This window comes from Rhinopithecus roxellana, chromosome 13 (genome assembly GCF_007565055.1).
Source record: "Rhinopithecus roxellana isolate Shanxi Qingling chromosome 13, ASM756505v1, whole genome shotgun sequence".
In the NCBI taxonomy this organism is placed as follows: domain Eukaryota; kingdom Metazoa; phylum Chordata; class Mammalia; order Primates; family Cercopithecidae; genus Rhinopithecus; species Rhinopithecus roxellana.
The window spans coordinates 83559637-83579161 of record NC_044561.1 but is presented as its reverse complement, the minus strand read 5'-3'; the positions used below and the strand labels follow the sequence as shown (position 1 = coordinate 83579161).

Sequence of the window (19525 nt, the reverse complement as noted above, 5' to 3'; positions counted from 1 at the left end):
AACCATGTTCAGGCCACTGGAGGCATTTTGCAACCGAAAATTGATGTTTGGAGGGAGTGTCACCTGCACAGATGAGCTGAGGGTTGCTTTGTGCTGGGGAGAAGAGGCGAGTGGGCAAGACCCGAGGGTGTCTGCATGGGGAGAAATCAGCTGTCGGCATTTTAAATCTCTGGAAAATGAGACACCAGATACCAGGGAAGGTGTCAGGTGTGAGGAGTGGTGTCAAGTGACTGCTAGAAACAGGTTTGTGTTAGATAATAAATGAGTAATAAATATATAAACAAGATAATCACAGACTGCTTAGAGGTTTAAAGAACATAAACAGGGTCATGTGAGAGAAAGTCGGGCAGGGGCAGGCAGGGAAGATTGCTTGGAGGAGGTGATATTTAAAAGTTGGTATCTGCAGGATAAAAGGGGCCAGCAAAGGAGTGAAGAGAAAGGTATTCCTGGTCCAAGGAACATTCAGTGCAAAGGCTCTGGGAGAGGGAAGGAGATGGCTGTGTGCAAATGAAAGGCCAGTGAGGTGGGGCACTTACAGGACACAAGACAACTTGGAAACACAAGAAAAGGCCAGGATTTGCAAGGTAAAAGGAAACTTTCCATTTTTTCTTAAGCGTTTTGGGAAGTAAGTAAAGATTTTAAGAAGTACAGTGACATGCTCCCATAGTATCAAGGAAACCAGTTCAGAGGTTGAAGTGAAAATGACCTAGGGAGGGCGCAGTGGAGAGGAAAGAATCGATGACTGATGAAATACTTGAGTCACAGAGTCCGATGAATATGGGAGTGAGGAAAAGGGAGTGCTCCTTATTGATTTCCAGATTCTGGGCTTGACTGGGCAGGGAGTGGTACAGTTGACTGAAATGACAAAACCCAGGTTTGTTTTTGTTTTTTAAGGAGGCTAGGAAGTAAGAATGAAGAATTCTGTTCTGATAGACGTTTAGACTCCCAGGTGCAGAGGCCAGATATATGAATCTGGGGCTGGAGAGAGGTGTGGCGTGGATGTGTAAATTGGGGGTCATTATCACGTATTTGGTTTTTATAGCAATCGGTCAGGATGAGGTCACCTAGGGAGAAAACATAGGCAATAAAGATGGCCTAATAATGAAAGGATGAACTGAAGGAGTGGAGGAGGCAAAGGAGATGGAGAAGGAGAAGCTGGGGGCAGGAAGGAAGCCAGGGGTGTGGCCTCTCAGAAGTCAGAAGAGAGGGTTTTATGAAGTGGGGCAGATGATCTCCTTTCAGATGCTACCAAGAAATGAAACAGGATGACGGACAACCACCCACTCATTCTTGGATTGGTGTGGATGGAAATCACTGGTGCCCTTGACAGGAGATTCAAGAGATCGGTGGGTGTGGAAGTTAGGCTACAGAAATTTGCCAGCTGAATGAGAGGCACTGAAATGCAGTGTGCACAGCCCTTTAAGAAGTTTTGCTACGCAAGAAGCTGAGAAATGTGGCGGAAATTGAAAGGGCTTGGATACCCTGATTTCCTCTCTCGATAGTGCATCCTGAGCACTTTCTAGAATAAATACATACGTCTTTGCATAATTTGTTTTGGAGGGGACAAGGAAGAAAGGGTTTTACTCTGTCACCCAGGCTGCAGTACAGTGGTGTGATCATAGCTCACTGCATGCAGCCTTCATCTCCTGAGCTCAAGCAATCCTCCCGCCTCAGCCTCCCCAAGTAGCTGAGACTCCTGGGGCACACCACCACACCTGGCTAATTTTTAAATTATTTTTCTGGAGACTGGATCTTGTTATGTTGCTCAGACTGTTCTGGAACTTGGGACTTAAGTGATCCTTTCCCCTCGGCTTCCCAAAGTGCTGATATTACAGGAGCGGGTCACCATGCCCAGGCTGCATAATCATTCTTAATGAATAGATGAACATACTTATCATTTATGTACCCAGTGCCCCATTTTATAACCATCTGGCCTCTTTCCAGCTTTTCACTTTTTTATAAACACTGCTGCAAGAAAAACCCTTGTGTATGTATCCTTTTCACATTTGACCAAATATTTCTCTAGAATCAGCTTCTAGACATGGAATTTGAAAAGAGAAAAGGAAGGATGGATATAACCTGGAGTTTCCTCATCCGACCGTTCTCCAGTAACCTACCGTTGAAGCCAAAATTACTCCCTCAATGAGCCAATTTAATTCTGTAGCTAAAGCGAAACCGGGAAAACAAGTTCCTGGTTTTTAGTTGTTAGCCACTAAGATAAAGAAAACAGAAGTATTCAGACTATTGGAGGCTCAAGGCGCATTCCAGTAGGTTTTTCTTTTCTTCCTTCCTGTGGAATGTCTTCCCACTTATTCCTTCTTACTCTTCGGCTGGTACCTTCCCTGCCCAGGTTCCATCTGTCTGTCTGCCTGCCTCTCTCTTCCCTTCTACCCTTTTGGCCTGGCTCCTGTATATCCAACAATCCCTCAGGCACCCCCGTCAATTCCTCTCATTTTAGTTTCCCCTTGTAAATATATCTGAATAGTTTCAGTGAATGATTAAGCTGAGGCCAGATGTATACATATTGACCTATATTCAGCAACATGTATGACAGGCTTGTTGCTTTCGAAGAGCTCTTTTGAGTGACAAATAACAGAGAGGAAGGGGCATTTTCCCTTTAGATGAGGAGAGAAGAGAAAGATGGTTGACAGCCTTATGCAGCATAGAGAATGTCTCTAGACCAGGAAGTATCCATCACTGGCGACGTCTGCCTTCTCCTTACTATCCTGGCTGTTTGCATCAAATGTGTCTTTTAAAAGGGGGCAGGTGAGTTTCACAGATGTCTATGACTGTCTTTAACTGTTCTTGGTTTACATGCAGGTGGGAGTCTTTAGTCCTTGTGCTGATGTATCTTATCTACATTGTCATCATGAAGTAAGTAAAATTATTCATTTCTTTCCCAAAACTGTTCCTTGCATTCCACATTATGTGATGACATGGGAAGAGGGTTGGGGTGGGTATCTGACTGGTTTTTCAGTGTGTATCATCACAGTCACTTGGCTCCCTGCCAGACTGTTGTGAGTCACTATAATTTTGATTAGTATCAATTGTAGTCACCCTTCCAGCCCATATACAATGATAAACTCAAAGCTTCAATGTTTCACTTGAGAACTCTCTAGAACCCCTAATCTCTCTTCAGGATCTGGCAGCCTAGCTCTGGGAGGTTTCTTCACTCTCTTTCTTAACACAAAGGAGATACAACTCAATACGTTACACTGCAATAGAGGGTGAGGGAAGATGCAAGGTAGTCTGCTGCCAGTCTACTCAATGTGGCAGCCAACGTGAGCCAGCCTCCAGTGGTCTGTGTAGACCCAGTATCTAGGGCTTGCTTGTGGAAGGAATTCCTAGGGTAGGACCTTCATCAAACATATCCTGGCACGGAATTATTGTGAGGTAACTGATGAAGAGTTAGTTAAGAGACAACTGAAATCATGGATCAAATATCTGTGGACTTCCATTATTTGTGTGGTATTAGTCATCCACTGCTGCATAACAAACTATCCCAAAACTTAATGGCTTAAAAGCACAAACATGTATTATCTCACACATTATCTGAGAGTTAGGAATCCGGGAGCAGCTTAACTGCAAGGTTCTAGCTCAGAGTCTCTCATGAGGTTGCAGGTAAGAAGTCAGCCAGAGCTGCCATCATGTACCGGACAGGTGTGGGAGAACCTGCCTTCAAGTGATGCTGGCTCTTGACTGGCGGGCTCAGTTTCTCACCACGTGGGCTCCTCCTTAGAGCTGCTTGAGTGGCTTCCTCCAGAGCAAGTGATTCAAGCAGAGAGCAAGAAGGGCCCTGCAACACCTTTTATAATATCCCAGAAGTCACATGCCATTACTTCTACCGTATTCTGTTTATTAGAAGCAAGTCACTAAGTTCAGTCCACACTCAAGGGGCTGGCATCACCTAGTGAAGGTAAGAGTATCAAAGAACTGTTGATATATTTTAAAACCACCAAGTCATATGTTCTTTTCCCTCCTGGAGTTGGGGTAGCTTATTTATATCAAGAATTTGCCAGGCGCAGTGGCTCATGCCTGTAATCTCAGCACTTTGGGAGGCCAAGGTGAGCAGATCACTTGAAATCAGGAGTTCGTGACCAACTTGGCCAACATGGTGAAATCCCGTCTTTACTAAAAATACAAAAATTAGCTAGGTGTGGTGGTGTGTGCCTGTAATCCCAGCTACTTGGGAGGAAGCAGGAGAATCTCTGGAACCCAGGAGGCAGAGGTTGCAGTGAGCTGAGATCACGCCACCATGCCAGCCTGGGTGACAGAGTGAGACTCCATCTCGTTGGAAAAAAAAAATTATGTGGCCAATGTTTCCCATGCTCTAAGTTGTAAGTACCATGTAAGCACCATGGTTGTGAGCCTGCTGGTTGATGTTTTTGCCAGGCACCACTGGGATGAGGAGATTATAAATAATGCAGAGATGTTCTGTGCTACAGCTGCCCACCCCTGTGGGAGTGGCTTCTTTTCCTCTAAATTAGCCCATGTTTCCCCAGCATATGTAGCTGTAGGAGTGACTGCCTTCTCTAGGGGCAAGAAAGTAGAAATCCATCAACAATGGCCAGTTTGGACATATCAGGTAGCAGTCTGGAACTGACACATTAAGGTTTTTTATTGTTGAGGCCTGACAAAAGTTAATTCTGGTGACCAGTGACTGGGACACTTGTTGAGAGAAATCAGTGTGGACATTGGCAAATATCACAGGAGCAAGCACATCTGGAGCTTAGTGGAGAAGGGCATTCCTAGAGTAGGACCTCACTCATACATGTCCTGGTACCATAAGGTAACTAATGAAGAAACCAGAAGTTTCTTCATTAGTGACCATGAAGTCACATACCGACAGATAAGCTCTCATGAAAGCCAGAGTTGACCCAAAGCCTTTCCAGTTTCCAGCCCCTGAAGGAAAAGCCTTTAAAGATCAGAGCACCCATCTTATGCCTCTTTGCCTCAAACAGCAAAGCTATATAGCAAATCAGTGCCAAGTGGGGAAGCCTCAAACTGCTGTCTGTGTGTGTACTCACACATCTTCCTTTGTTGTTTCCTAGTGCATTGTTCCAATTTTTTAACATTTTGAGGGTCTGAGTGAGCTCCCAAAAGTGGATTAGTTGATTATTCTGGAAGAATCGCTGTATAGTGTCTGCTCTATGCCCAACATTAATCTTGGGTCTTGAATCTTAATTTTCATGAAAGTATGTTTCAAAATGAATTCACTAGGGGCTTCACAGAGTTAACTATTCTTCAAAAACAGATGTGACCAGAGGGAAGGAGAGTTGAGGAATTTTGCTGTCATGCATCCTATGGCCCCTGCTCCCCTTTCTAAGCCACCTGAAGCCCATGAGTTGCTGGCGGAACACGTGGACAATAAGATAGAACAGCGAACACATCCTCTCCTCTTCCCCAAACCATACCAAATGTGGAAGCTAATGAGGTGTGTTTCTGCTGATGCCTCACTTTTACCAACATTCCAGCTGTTCAAACCAGCAGGATACAAACAAAACCGGGAATGGAAGCTACTGTGCTCATGAAATTTTCTGCATAAATTCTGGTCCTAAGTTCTAAATTGAAATCTCTGCTCTTTAGCCATCCCCCTCTGCAATCAGAGGCTTTAATCATTGGGTTTTATCAAATCTGATTTATAAAATTGCATGCTTCACAATAAAATAGCTTCAGGGTGCAAGCACAAAATTTAAAACATTCAATTAAAAATATAAAACAGCAACAGTAGTTAAAAAAAAACAGCATATATTAAAATCGTCAGCTGCCTCCTAGGTGGAGAGTTTTTAAATGACTTTAAACGTTCTATCTGAAGGTCAGAAAGCAATTTCAGATTGTCCAGGTTGGTAGAAACCTTCAGGGAGCATGAAGCATGCCTGGTCTTGTCAAGGATTGATTTCTGTACATCCCAGGTCACCGCTCTGGGATTTGTTCCCTAGATGGGTTACGTGTGCTGGTGGTTAAGAACCAGTGCCTCACATTCAGCCCTGACAGCGGAGCCCCCCGCCACTGACAGCCGTGGGACCTCAGCCAAGTTATTCAGCCATCTTGAATCTCAGTTTCCTCTTCTGCAAAAAAAGATTAATAATAATTTCTACTATTATTATATATATTCCATGAGAACGGAATGCGACAGCTTAGTTAAGCTGTCAAGCTAAGATAAGCTTAGTTTAACTCTGCATCCAGTTTCAAGAAAGTCCTCACTATATAGTATTATTATCCTGTTCTCTAAACCCTGATAAATGTATAATACATGGGTTTGCTTTTGTACTTTAAAAGCAAAACCTAATCACTGGGCACTGTGGTGCATGCCTATGATCCCAACTATTCAGGAAGCCAGAGTGAGAGGATTGCTCAAGGCCAGGAGTTTGAGACTAACCTCAGCAGCATAGCAAGACCCTGTTTCCAAAAAAAAAAAAAAAAAAAAAAAAGCAAACCTTTATGCAAGTCAATATTTCTTTCAGGGAAATGGATTCTAAGTCAAGATGACAGAAACACTGCCTCTTTCCCTGTCGCTCTGTGGGGCAAGGCATCCTTGTTGAGTCTATAAAGTGTGGAGGTCTTTTCACTAATGAGAATTTTGAATATACACAAGAGTCAACAGAATAGTATGATGAACCCCATGCACTCATCACCAGCCCCAGAAACCATCAACCCACAGTTGCCCCATCCGCACTATATTCACTTCCCTTTTCTTCTATAATTTTGAAGTCCCAGACATCATACTAGTTCATCCACAAAAATTCCAGTATACATCTGGACTTCTCTAGACATAGCTGGATACTCTTTTAGGATTCCAAAAGGACTGTTTTCTGTAACATAACCACAACATTATCATCACACCTAAAATTAATACTAATTCCTTAATGTCATAAAATACCCAGTGTTCAAATTTTCAGTGGCCTCACAAATGTCTTTTTGATTGTTTTCTTTTAGTTTCATGAATATCATAAATTTTTAAAAGATGAGAATTCAAATAAATTCCACTCATTAGAATTGGTGGCCCTTGACTGGTTGCTGTGTCTGTGTGTGTGTGCATATATGTGTGTGTGCATATGTGTGTGTGCATGTGTGTGTGTGTGCATTTTCCTTGCACTTTGTTCTTTAATGAAGTTTGGCTGTTTGCTCTGCAGAGTTGCCCAGGGTTGGAAAGTGTTGATTACATCCCATGATGTGGCACAGTCTGTTCCCTTGGCCTCTGTGTCTGTGTATGTGTCTGTGTGTGTCTGTGTGTGTGTGTGTCTCTGTGCATCTGTGTGTGTCTGTGTGTGTGTCTGTGTCTGTGTGTTTGGGGTGTGTGTGTGTGTGTCTGTGTGTGTCTCTGTGTCTGTGTGTGTCTGTGTGTGTGTCTCTTTGTGTGTCTGTGTGTCTCTGTGTCTGTGTGTCTCTGTGTGTCTGTATGTGCATGTCTGTGTGCATTTTCCTTGCACTTTGTTCTTTGATGAAGTTTGGCTGTTTGCTCTGCAGAGTTGCCCACAGTTGAAAAGTGTTGATTATATCCCATGCTGTGGTGCAGTCTGTTCCCTTGGCCTCTGTGTTTCCTGTATGTCTGTAATTGATCTGATTCGGGCTAGACTATGTCTCAAGTGGTGGTGAGTTCCATCATCAGGAAGCATGGCGACGTCTGCCTTTCTCTCTCTGTAATGTTGGCAGCCATCAGTGCTCAGTATCTGGATCCATTATTTCATTTGGGTTGCGAAATAGTGCTGTTCTAATTCTATGCTTCGTGTCTTATAAACTACAAATGGCACCCGTCACTTTGACTAGTTTTCTGTTCTCTCTTATGCAATGTAGTAACTGCATATTCCTAGAGAGTATAGGAAAGAACTCATGGATGAGACGGTCCAGCTACAGAGGGCCTCTTCGTCTCTCTGAGGTCTTGTTGCCATAAGCCAGCCACCCTAGAGCTGCCCCCACTGAAGAATCAGGCGCAAGGGAGATAGCTGGGAGGGAACTCAGAGAGCTTCATGTTTGTAGCAGCGAAAGAGATGAGGAGGGGAAGAGAAACATAGGTTGAGTGACCTTCCAGCTGGCAACTTAGGGTCACCATGCTTAGCTGCCATTCCTATGGGAGGCTGGAGGTCAAACTGGAGGTCCCCAGTGAGCTGTCCCACGGCCAGGTTGAGTGGCCTTCCAGCTGTCAACTTAAGGTCACCATGCCTAGCTGCCATTCCTATGGGAGGCTGGAGGTCAAACTGGAGGCCCCCAGTGAGCTGTCCCATGGCCAGTAAACGATGGAGTGGGAAAAAGCAATAGCAGCCTTCTGTGACCTGGAAACTGTCCCTGGCTGTCTTTGCCCATGAGTTTTTATGAGTTTTCTAGAATTCCTCTGTGGGAATCTTCTCATACTAAAGCTAGGGAGACTGGAACATTTACTCGCAAAAAACCATCCTTGGAACTTGTGCAAACTTCTTCCCTTCCCACCTGAGCCTGCTGGGGCATGTAAGGAACACTGCACAATGTATTCACTTGATCAATCTGGAGGATCCTAGCCTAGAAGTTTTCATAAAGCCAAGGGCCCACTGGATCTGGAACTTAGGCACTATAGTCATAGAAATTTACAGAATCCCAATCCGTGACCTCAGGAAACCGAAGACATAGAGACCTAGATGGCCAACCGACCTGTAGCACATAGACCGTGACACACAGCCACTGCTCCTGGGGAGTGGTGTGGATGAGGCAGCTTCTCCTTCTTCCAAAAACTGGTCCCTGATTACAAAGGCCCTGGAGATGTGACCCAGAGGAGGTAGACCTTGACCATCCCACTGAGTCTTAGCACAATCCTTCCATGTGCAGACTGAGAAGGGGAGCTCAATCCCAGAGAGGCCTCCACTGGCATGAAAGAGGTTGCAAAGTAAGCAATGTGATCTGGTTTATTTCTATAATGGTGGTTTTCTTTTCACCTACCATTTGTTCATAAATTGGGAAATGGGACAGGTTGTATATTCTAAGGGGGAATGGGTTGAGAAAATTAGAACAATAACAACTTGAGCCCTGGGGACTGTACGCGCAGACTGGGAGAGCTCCCAGGAGCACTCGGTGGGAGCTGAGACATGGGAGAATGGCAAACACTGATGGACTCTGCCCACTTGTTACTTTGCTCAGATATAACGCTTGCATACATCAGTGCTTTGAGAGGAGGACAAAAGGTGCCGGGAACATGGTCAACGGATTGGCCAACAATGCTGAAATTGATGACAGCAGCAACTGCGACGCAACTGTGGTGCTACTTAAGAAAGGTAACCAAGGAGAGCACTGTGGGGGCCAAGGCAGCAGGATCACTTGAGGCCAGGAATTCAAGAGCAGCCTGGCCAACATGGCAAAACCCCATATTTACTAAAAATACAACAAAATTAACCGGGAGTGGTGGCCCAAGCCTGTAATCCAAGCTGCATGAGAGGCCGAGGCATGAGAATCACTTGAACTCAGGAGGCAGAGGTTGCAGGGAGCCGAGATTGCTCTACTGCAGTCCAGTCAGGACAACAGAGCCACACCCTATCTCAAAAAAAAAGAAAAGAAAAGAAAGGTAACCAAGGGGATACTGTGTGCGAGAAGAAAGTGCTAGAATATGAGCCCATCTGCCCACTGTCAGAGCCACACATGGGGAGTCCCAGCTGGCCTTGAGAGGACACTCCCTGCCCCAAGATGGAGCAGAAGTTTCCAGTCCTCCAACCCTCCCTTTCACTACAATGTCATGGAGCCATCTCATACCTGGTAAGCCCCTTGGAGCTCAAAAAGCCCCCTGGAAATTTCCAGGCAACACATTTGCTGGGAGTGCTGCAGAGAACAGGATGGCAAAGGAAAGGGGATCCTAGGTTCTGAGATACCGGTTCTGTCCTATTTTGGCTGTGTGACCATGAAGCGGGTTATATAACCTCTTAAGCCTCAATTTTCTCTTCTGAAATATGAGAATCATTTTTGTGATAAGCAAAGCAGATAAATATGTATAAGAGTTTAGTGCAATGCTCTATAAATGACAGGTGTTATTAGTGTATTACTAGATCCAAATTCACTTTAAGGCTACACTAACTCAGTTTTCAAGCTGCAAATAGAAATAGAAAAGTACCTTCCCCTTCAAAGTAATTCTTATGTTCAGTCGAGTCTTACAAAACAGCTGAGATACTAAGGGAAATAATATGACGCTCTCAAATATATAATATTTTTTCTTAGAGGAACTCAGAAAATTATCCTTGAATTTTGCCTGGAATGTGTTTTTTATTTAACTTTTTAAACTTTTCTCTTGAAATGTAAGAGTTTATTTTTTCTTGTTCCCATATGGTTGCTTTGCAGGAAGGAAAAAAAAAAGAAATTAGAAAGGTTATTTTCAAATACATCTATGGGTTATTTTCGAATATATCTCTGACATCACTGCATCATTATTAGATTTTCAAAATTAAATATTTGATATATTTTTATGAATGATTATACATATGTTTAACAAATGACTTAAGTGATTTAGTACCATTTCACATGAGGATTTTATTGAGTTTATTTTCTTCTGGGTAGTTTATAATCATAAAAGGAATATGCCAAAGAGAGCTACCTAGGATTAGCCAGTGTTTCCAGAGATCCCTTCATGCTTTAGTGGCTTGGAAAACAGGAGCTAGTACTACAAGAGGCTGCAGCCAAGTACCCTTGAGCTGTGTGCATATACTGCTCATTCACAGAGAGGGAGCTGGACCCTTCGTGCAACATTTTTTTAGGCCTTCTGGTGAGTTATCACACAGGATTTGTCCCAAGCACCCTTCTGACCTCGTTTCTCTGTAACATGAACAACTCACCAACCCCTTGTCAGCTCTGCTCATGGACTGCACTGAGGGAATGTGTACATTTCACCACCATGTCCCCCAGTGCAGAACTGCACTAACGTCAATCCAGTAGCATTTAACAGCTCAGTATGAATATTGCTGACATTTGAAGGGCGTATAGGGTAGAAAGTTCTTAGAGTCTTCTCTGTGCCCCAGATCTGAGTGGTGGGAAAAGAATCCTTTGTGGACAAGGAGGAATTCTCTTATGGTATCATTAATTCTTACCGTGTCAATGAATGATGCTTAAATTGTTTCAAGTCCTTTCAAAAGATTTAACGTTAACACCCATGGAAAGGAGATTTTGACTCTTGTTCAAAATTTGCTCACTGCAACCCTTCCTGGCTGGCTGGATGAATGGAAAGAAGGAAGGAAAGAAGGAATAAGGAAAGAAGAGTGGATGGATGGGTGGATAGGTGAGTTGAATGGAGGGAAAGAAGAATGAATGGATTGATCGGTGGAAGGAAGGAAGAAATACGGAAAGAAGAGTGGATGAAGAATGGATGGATGGATGGATGGGCGAATGCATGGGAGGAAAGAAGGGAGGAAGAGAAAGGAAGGGAAGGAAGAAGAAATGAATGCCTCTTTCCTGCTCCTGGCCTCAATGTTATTTTACCTTATGTTTTCCATTTCCCTAGCAAATTTCCACCGCAAAGCATCAGTGATCATGGTGGACGAGCTGCTGTCGGCCTACCCACATCAACTTTCCTTCTCTGAGGCTGGCCTTCGAATCATGATCACCAGCCACTTTCCCCCCAAGACCCGGCTCTCCATGGCCAGTCGCATGTTGATCAATGAGGTACCTTGGAAAGCACTGTCCACTGACACTGGACGGGGTGGGAAACTCTGGGAAAGAGAGAACGTTTCTTGTTTGAAAGAAGAAGCACCTAACTCAAAGTTTAACACCACAGCATCCCTCAGCCATTTCCCAATCTTAGTTCCCTGGACCAGCTGTGTATCTGGCCCTTGCTGTTCCCTCCACGTGTTGAGACATGGACTAATTCCCATTTATATAGAAAACTCCTCTGTTCTTTCTCCCTTTCACCCATATTTTTCTTCTATTGTTCCATTTTAATAAAGCTTCCTGATGTGAACTTGCACAGAAATTGTTACTAACTAAGGGTTACCTTAGTTTAAAGTAATACAGAGTCCCTAACTTGAAGTTTGCTGTGCATTCGTTTTCTGGAGTGTAGCCTTATTGATACACTAGTCCAAACACAGTTGTTCAGCTTTCTCACATAGAGACCCAGGAACTCCTGCAGTCTGGGGAAGAAAGATGACACCACAGTACTCAGAGTGTCAAGGAACTGCACATCCCAGACACAAGAATTTTCCTCTAAGGGGATCTGCAAATTCTAGTGGGTCATAAAAGACTAATCTTTCCTCCCAGAAGGAAGTTGTCTGGGATTGGTTATCACATTGAGAGGCCCCTTAAAACTTCACTCCAGGGTCTTCTGGAAGCATCTCGTCAGCTGCCAGGAAAAAATCTCAACAGTTCGTGTTCTGAGTGTAAGGTATTTGCAATCCCGCTGACAGTGGTAAAAGTGCGCCTTTCTCTTTCCAGAGACAAAGACTGATAAACAGCAGGGCTTATACCAACGGGGAATCTGAGGTGGCCATCAAAATCCCAATTAAGCACACCGTGGAGAATGGGACAGGGCCCAGCAGTGCCCCAGACAGGGGCGTGAATGGGACACGGAGGGACGATGTTGTGGCTGAGGCTGGCAACGAAACAGAGAATGAAAATGAGGACAATGAGAATGATGAGGAGGAAGAGGAGGACGAAGATGATGATGAAGGACCATACACACCATTCGACCCCCCCTGTAAGAGGTTCTATGTCTGGGCTGGGGTTGGGAGCTATTTTGAGCCACTGAGTAGATGCCCCTGACTTGAATGATCTTTTTACCATTCAATTTTTTTAAATCTCTGTATGAACATGAGAATATGTATATCAAGTCTTCTTTGGGCAGGACTTTGTTGTAGAAGTTCAAAGATGGCCAAGATGGGGGTCCATGATCTTTGGTTGAAATGTGAGCTCTTTAATCAGCTGTATTTTGTGGAAGTGTTACTGAAATGCCGGGGATTTGGTCTAGGTCCTGCTCATCAGTGCATAGAAAGCCAGTCACTGAAACAACGAATATTGCCAGGGAAAAAGGCTTTAATCAGGTGCTGCAGCTGAGGATATAGGAGATCAGTCTCAAATCCATCTCGTGGATTTATATAGCAGGGAAGGAAGGTAGACAACTTCCGGCAAATAGGAATTAGGGAGAAGTAAGGAAGAGGAGTTGCTCCGCAGGAAGTAGGCAGTCCATCAGGCATCACGATGAAGGAGAGATCTGACTCCTCATTGTCCAGACACAATGATCTGGTGAGTTTCAGTTCCTTGATGCCATCTGGGAGGCCTAATGGTCCGTTTCCTGAGAAAAGAGCTCAGAGAAGACAAATGAACGTTTCTCAAGTTTTAAAACTGAGAGTCAGTTTTTATATTAATTCAAAAGAAACTATAAACATCAATTCTATGGGACAGTTGGACTGGTTTCAGGGGATGGTCTTATCTTACTTAGCTGTTCTGCAGGAACTTTTGGTATGAAGGAGGAAATGCCCATGACCCTTGTGGGCAAGGCAGTTTGGTACACAAAAGGAGAGGCACATCACTCACCTCCACCCATCCCATTGCACCTCGCCAGGAGAGCTGTCCTGCCAAGGTCAGCCCTGGTGGACGCCAAGGCCTGAAGAAGCTTTCAGGACCTCAGCCGCCAGGGCAGTGTCCTCCTCTCCCAACTGCTGCCTCCAACAAGCACTTGGTTGTTCCAGAAACTGTTTCACCCCACCCCACCCATTATCGGAGCAGGTGGACCAAGCCCAAAGAATTCTACCTATTTGCTGGACCTTCCAGAAGCTTCTGTGTTTCAGGGAAGAGTACGCTAGTCTGATTCACATTGACTGTCAAGTGTGTGAGGCTCAGTATACATGTGCAGCAACCTCTTTGGGATGTTTGAATGTGCAGGATTATCTGAGGAAACGTTTGATCCACTTGAAAGCCCATTTAGTGGTAGGACATGGTGCCGAGTGTCAGAGTCCTGTCTTAATTTCAGATGCAGGGTCTGGCTGTGCTCCAGGGGAGCTCCTTTCTGTCCAGAGGACAGCAAGTAAAACTTGAATCAGAGCTGCCCTGTGCCCACTCAGGGCACCCAAGATGTCAACCTCATCAAGAACTTACCAAAACGAATCAGAAAATATTCATCCACATTCCTATACACCCCCATTCCCTCACCTCCCACCCAAAGCTGAATCATCACTTGTTAGTACATTATCTTCATAGAAAAAATGTACACTCGTAATTTATCCATTTTGCCACCATCGGATATATTTCTTGGCAACCTTTCCCATCAACCAAGACAGAAACATCTTAAGAATTAAATGACAAAACACTCCTTTCCTCCCTTTTAAACCCTTCCATTCATTTTCTGTTGCCGCCTAACAAAATGCCACATATTTTGCAGCTCAAAACAAGACCCACTGATTAGCTTACAGTTCTGTAGGTCAGAAGTCCAGCTGGATTCTTAGTCTCACAGGCCATAATGAAGGTGTAGCCAGGGCTACATCCCTTTGCAGAGGCCCTGGGAGAAATCATTACCAGGCACCGGTTCACTGTGGCTGTATAGCTCCTTGATGGCTGTCACCTGGGGATGTCCCACTGTTCCTAAAAGCCACAGAGCCCCTCCACCTTCACCTGGATCTGTGGACCTCTTCCCACCATCACTCCTAATCTCTCTGGCTCCCTTTTTGCTTTTGAGAACTCTTTGCAACTAGATCAGGTACCTGCACAATCTCTCTACCTAAAGGTCAACTGTGCCATACAGCACAGCAGAGTCACAAGGCTGTTAGCTCATCCCACTCACAGACCCTGAGAATCTTAGGGACCCATGTCTAGAATTCCGCCTACTCAGCCCCTGTTTTCAGAGTCTACCATTGACTGGCCATAACCAAGCTCCAGTAATGCTTATTTTGCTAAACTCTTTCACTAATTAAAGAAACAGTCGAGCCAGTGGAAGATCTGTAAGTGGCCAAGTTCTATGTTACCATCTTGGGAGCCCAGAATCCCCAAGTGCACCCCTCCCAATGAAAGATGCATGTGTGAGATGAGACCAATTCTGGCCCAGTGCCTGGGCCTCGTTACTGACTGGGACCCAGAACCCCCTTCAGATCCTTGGTTCCATATTTCTCTTCTAGATGAGAGTTCACTGTGTGGTTTCAAGGTCTTTGAAACTCCTGCTCCCAACCGTTGGTCTCACTGCGATTAGGTTGCAGATGATGGAGGCCTCAGACCTTCCAGCCACACCTTCTGGGCTCCTGTGTATTAGGAGACATGGCTGCAGGCATCTCACCCCAACAAATGCTGCACCCGAGGCTCAGGAACCCCACATCCCCTCCCGTGTCCTTCTTGAAGCATAGGCAAGAGAGAGGAGATGATATTCTGTGTGGTCATACCATCCTGTGGGGTCTCCATGTTATTCAAGGACCCCCAGCTGCCAAGATAGAAAGCGGAATTCCAAGTTCTTCTCTACCAGCCCTTCTCACCTGGGCTTCCTTAATGAAATGCACGTTCTGATTCAGGAGGTCTAGGGTGAGGCCCGAGTCTGCATTGCTAATCAAGAACCCCCCGCATCCTGCGACACTGACGCTGCTGGTCTGTGTGCCACACTTGGAGCACCGAGGGGCTAGAGACCTAGAGGCACTCAGCGATCATCCCAGTTCTTCTAAGATGCAGGAAAGCCTGTTCAGAGCCCGAGTCTGCCTTTGAAAAGAGTGAACTCCCCCAATTACGACTATCTCTTCCCCTCTACCAGCTGCTAAGGAATCCCGGGCCCAGAATTAGGAACTCCATTTTAAGGCAAGGGGACTGAATGCCCAACCAGGCCCCTTGCAGGGGCAGACAGGCCTCTGCTTATGGGTGAGAAGCCTGAGGGGTGATTCTGGCCAGCAGAGGGCATCGAGAAGCCAGGGAGCCAGTTCTGGGAGCCCCACGATGGGTTCCTATCAAGTCAAGTTCCTGTGGCCTGAAAAGGGTCCGCCCACACGATGAGGACATTTTTCACTCTCCTAATCACCCTGCAAGGCGTGAGTACCCTGTGTTTCCGGCACCCAGCCGCAGCGCTTTCTTCTCTCAGGACTTGACTAGAGTGGGTATGATGATTACCAAGAAAGTAATTATTTAGGAGTATGTGAATACTGTTTGTGAGTTCATATATGTACATATATGTACAGTGTGCAATTTAAGATTGATATAACATATTAACATGCACATGTGTACTGTATACACTTAATATATTGTATACATATATAATATGTGCATAGATATTAACATATTTATGTTTATATATGTATATACTATATTATAGGTTATATGCACATAATATACATATATACTCCTACACTTGGTATATGCACATACATGCATATAAACGTGCAGCTGTTGTTATCTCTTGGGTGAAGAAGGCCTTATGGTTGACAGACAGCAAAAGAAACCTTTTCTTGTGTATATAGGTAAACACATTTCCATGGGAAAGAAAAACTAGAAGGAAATACACCAAAATATAAGTAGAGTTTTCCAAAGCAAAATTATATTTTTTATGTATTTTTTACCTTAAAACAGTGTACATTTTTATTGTCTATATTATCAGAACAAATGTATATATTTAGGTCTAGGTCTAAAATACTGTGCAATAACTTTTTCTCTCTCTGATAGAATTCAGCTTTCTTAAAGCTGACTGAGGAACATAATTTACAAACAAGTCTTTTTGCTCGCTAAAGCCAAGTCCAACCCAAAGGGATACTATCATGCTCAGGCCCCTGGCTTCAGCTCTCAGTTGCTGGCTGACTTTTGTGAAATCAGGTAATCACCAGCACATCAGGTCCATGTGCAGGGAAGTTTTATCCCTTAATTCATTGCTGTACCCCCAGCACCTGCAGCAGTGCCCGGCACAAAATGCCATAGAGGGCATTCAACAAATATGTATTAAATGAATGAATGACGAGTAAACCTATCCCCCTTGCTGCTCTATTTTGACCCAATGGTAATAGAGCAGAAGGTGGAAAAAATGTCCAGAAATGTTGTTAACTCAAAAGAGGAAAGGAAACGTTTCTAACCCCTTTATTCAGAAATGGAAATTAAGGGCTGGGCGCGGTGGCTCACACCTGTAATCCCAGAACTTTGGGAGGCAAACGGAGGATGCGGATCACCTGAGTTCAGGAGTTCAAGACCAGCCTGGCCAACCTGGCGAAACCCCATCTCTACTAAAAATACAAAAATTAGGCCGGGAGCAGTGGCTCAAACCTGTAATCCCAGCACTTTGGGAGGCCGAGACGGGCGGATCACAAGGTCAGGAGATCGAGACCACCCTGGCTAATACGGTGAAACCCCGTCTCTACTAAAGAATACAAAAACTAGCCGGGCGACGAGGCGGGCGCCTGTAGTCCCAGCTACTCGGGAGGCTGAGGCAGGAGAATGGCGTAAACCCGGGAGGCGGAGCTTGCAGTGAGCTGAGATCCGGCCACCGTACTCCAGCCTGGGCTACAGAGCCAGATTCTGTCTCAAAAAAAAAAAAAAATACAAAAATTAGCCAGGCATGGTGGCGCATGCCTGTAATCCCAGCTACTCGGGAGGCTGAGGCAGGAAAATCACTTGAACCTGGGAGGCGAAGGTTGCAGTGAGCTGAGATCGCGCCACTGCACTCCAGCCTGGGCAAAAGAGTGAGACTCTGTCTCAAAAAAAAAAAAAAAAGAAGAAGGAAAATTAAGACCAGCTAAAATGTGGGTAATCTTTATTTGACTGTCTTTGTTCCTCAAAATCATTTTTAAAAGACACCTTATATTTGTACCTTATATTTGTCATATTTGCCGTGTCACTTTTAAATATATGATTCAGATAATGTTCATTGAATTTCTAGTTTTAAGATGGTGGTTGTTACAAAGGGACAGTAACTTAAAGCAAGCATATATATCATTGAAAATGACATTTTCCAGATATAATACCCTCCCAGTGTCCAGTCAGAAATTTTTAAAACAGTTGATGAGAACTCAACATTCACTGGTACTCACACTTCTTGCAACTTTGTCTAATCAATATCATTTTCCAAGCTCTTGCACTTGTAAGTTCTGACTTCATTTTTTCTTCCCTCTATTTATTTATTTTCTGAAAAATGTAAAAGAGCCAAGTTGGGATTATTTCTCCTCCTCTTCATGTGTTTCTTTGTAATCTTTGATTGGGTGTGCATTTTAAACTAAACCAAGTCTCTCTGTCCGTGTGAGGGCATCAGCCATATGGAAGGCCATTGAGGAGATTCTAGGAGTTCCACATGGGTGAATGCCTTATCAGCACATTGCAGGATTTAGGAATGTGCAGAATTCCAGGATGCATTTGGGATCCAAAGAGCTGCCCATATCCTGGATTCTGCAACATTTGGAAGCCCCCCTCCAAACAACTCTCAGCCAGGCTTCCTGGTTTACAAAGCAAGCACAGTCTCTATGTTCTCATCATTCACTTGACCATCTCCAAATCTTAAATCTAACAAGATTCATAGCAGCTCATAGGAAAATACTTCTCCTTTCTTAGTACTTTTTTGTTTGCTTGCTTTACTCTGTACTTGTATTTTGGATAGCCTTAGATTCTCAAAAACAAGTAATTTTCTTTGGTCTGTCTGATTAGATTGTTCATAATAACATTGTTACTACAACTGTTATTGATATTTACTGAAAATGTGATATAAGCTCAGGACTATTCCTGCCTTTCAAAATCAGGTGCTAAACAAGTGAGAAGACCCCTGTTCTCATAGACTTTATTCTAATTTGATGGAGACTGAAAATAAATTAAGAAACAAACAACCCTGATGGTTTAAGACAGGAAATATTTGGATGAAACAAATAAAAATGGGTATAGAAAAGCAGGACTGAGATGATAAGGGTTATATTTAGATTTCTCTGAGGGCCCGATGACATTTGAGCAGTGAAGTGGTCTGCGTGACAGGGCAGACTCTGCCATGAGAAGATCCAGGCAGAAGACCTGCGAGGGCAAAGGCCTTGAGGCAGGAAAAGGCTTGGAGTGTCTGAGGACAGAAAGCAAGCCAAGACCAGGGAGTATGTGAGCAGGGAGAGTGGCAGTTGGGGCAAAATCAGGCAGTGCCTTACAGACCATGGTGGGGAGACCTGGTTTTACTGTAAGGGCAGTGGAGACCAATGGAAGGTTCTAGAACAATTTGCTTTTTGAGACTCTTTCCTCTGGCTACCGGTAGCAAACAGATGGAGATAGGACAGGCATTGGAGCAGTAGTCCCCTTAGGAAGCCAGGTTGTCAGCCAGGCTTGGTGAACCTGGCCCCAGCGGAGGCGGTGGGAATAATGAGATGGTGGGAATACCCTGTCAGGTTGCCAGGGTTGGCTGTGGGGGATACAAGAAAGGGAAGAATCAAGAATGACTCCCAGGATTTTGACTGGAACGACTTGCAAGCTCATGTTGTCCCAGCCGTCGTCCTAATATCATCTTATTTAATTCTCCAAGCAACTCTGTCAGCTCAGTGCTGCTGTATACATGTTTTCATAGATGAAGAAACTGAGGTGTAGAGAATTTAAATAACTGAGTCATTCAGCTCATCAGCCACAGAGCAGGGACCAGAGCCCAGCACCATCTGATGAGAAACCCCTCTGCCTCCCATAGACACTG

The 19525-nt window shown here is 44.5% G+C and overlaps 1 protein-coding gene across 4 annotated transcripts in view; it reads left to right on the top strand.

The window, feature by feature from the left end:
- Positions 1 to 19525, top strand: part of SLC24A3 (solute carrier family 24 member 3) — a 502594-nt gene that overhangs the window by 451058 nt on the left and 32011 nt on the right. For 2 of the 4 annotated variants that reach the window (XM_030915170.1, XM_030915173.1), the window contains exons 9-13: positions 2821 to 2874; positions 9106 to 9239; positions 11171 to 11221; positions 11444 to 11604; positions 12370 to 12631. In XM_030915170.1, coding sequence (XP_030771030.1) covers positions 2821 to 2874; positions 9106 to 9239; positions 11171 to 11221; positions 11444 to 11604; positions 12370 to 12631 — 662 coding nt within the window. The remainder of the gene's footprint in view (positions 1 to 2820; positions 2875 to 9105; positions 9240 to 11170; positions 11222 to 11443; positions 11605 to 12369; positions 12632 to 19525) is intronic. The other 2 variants (XM_030915171.1, XM_030915172.1) reach the window with 2 other exon arrangements.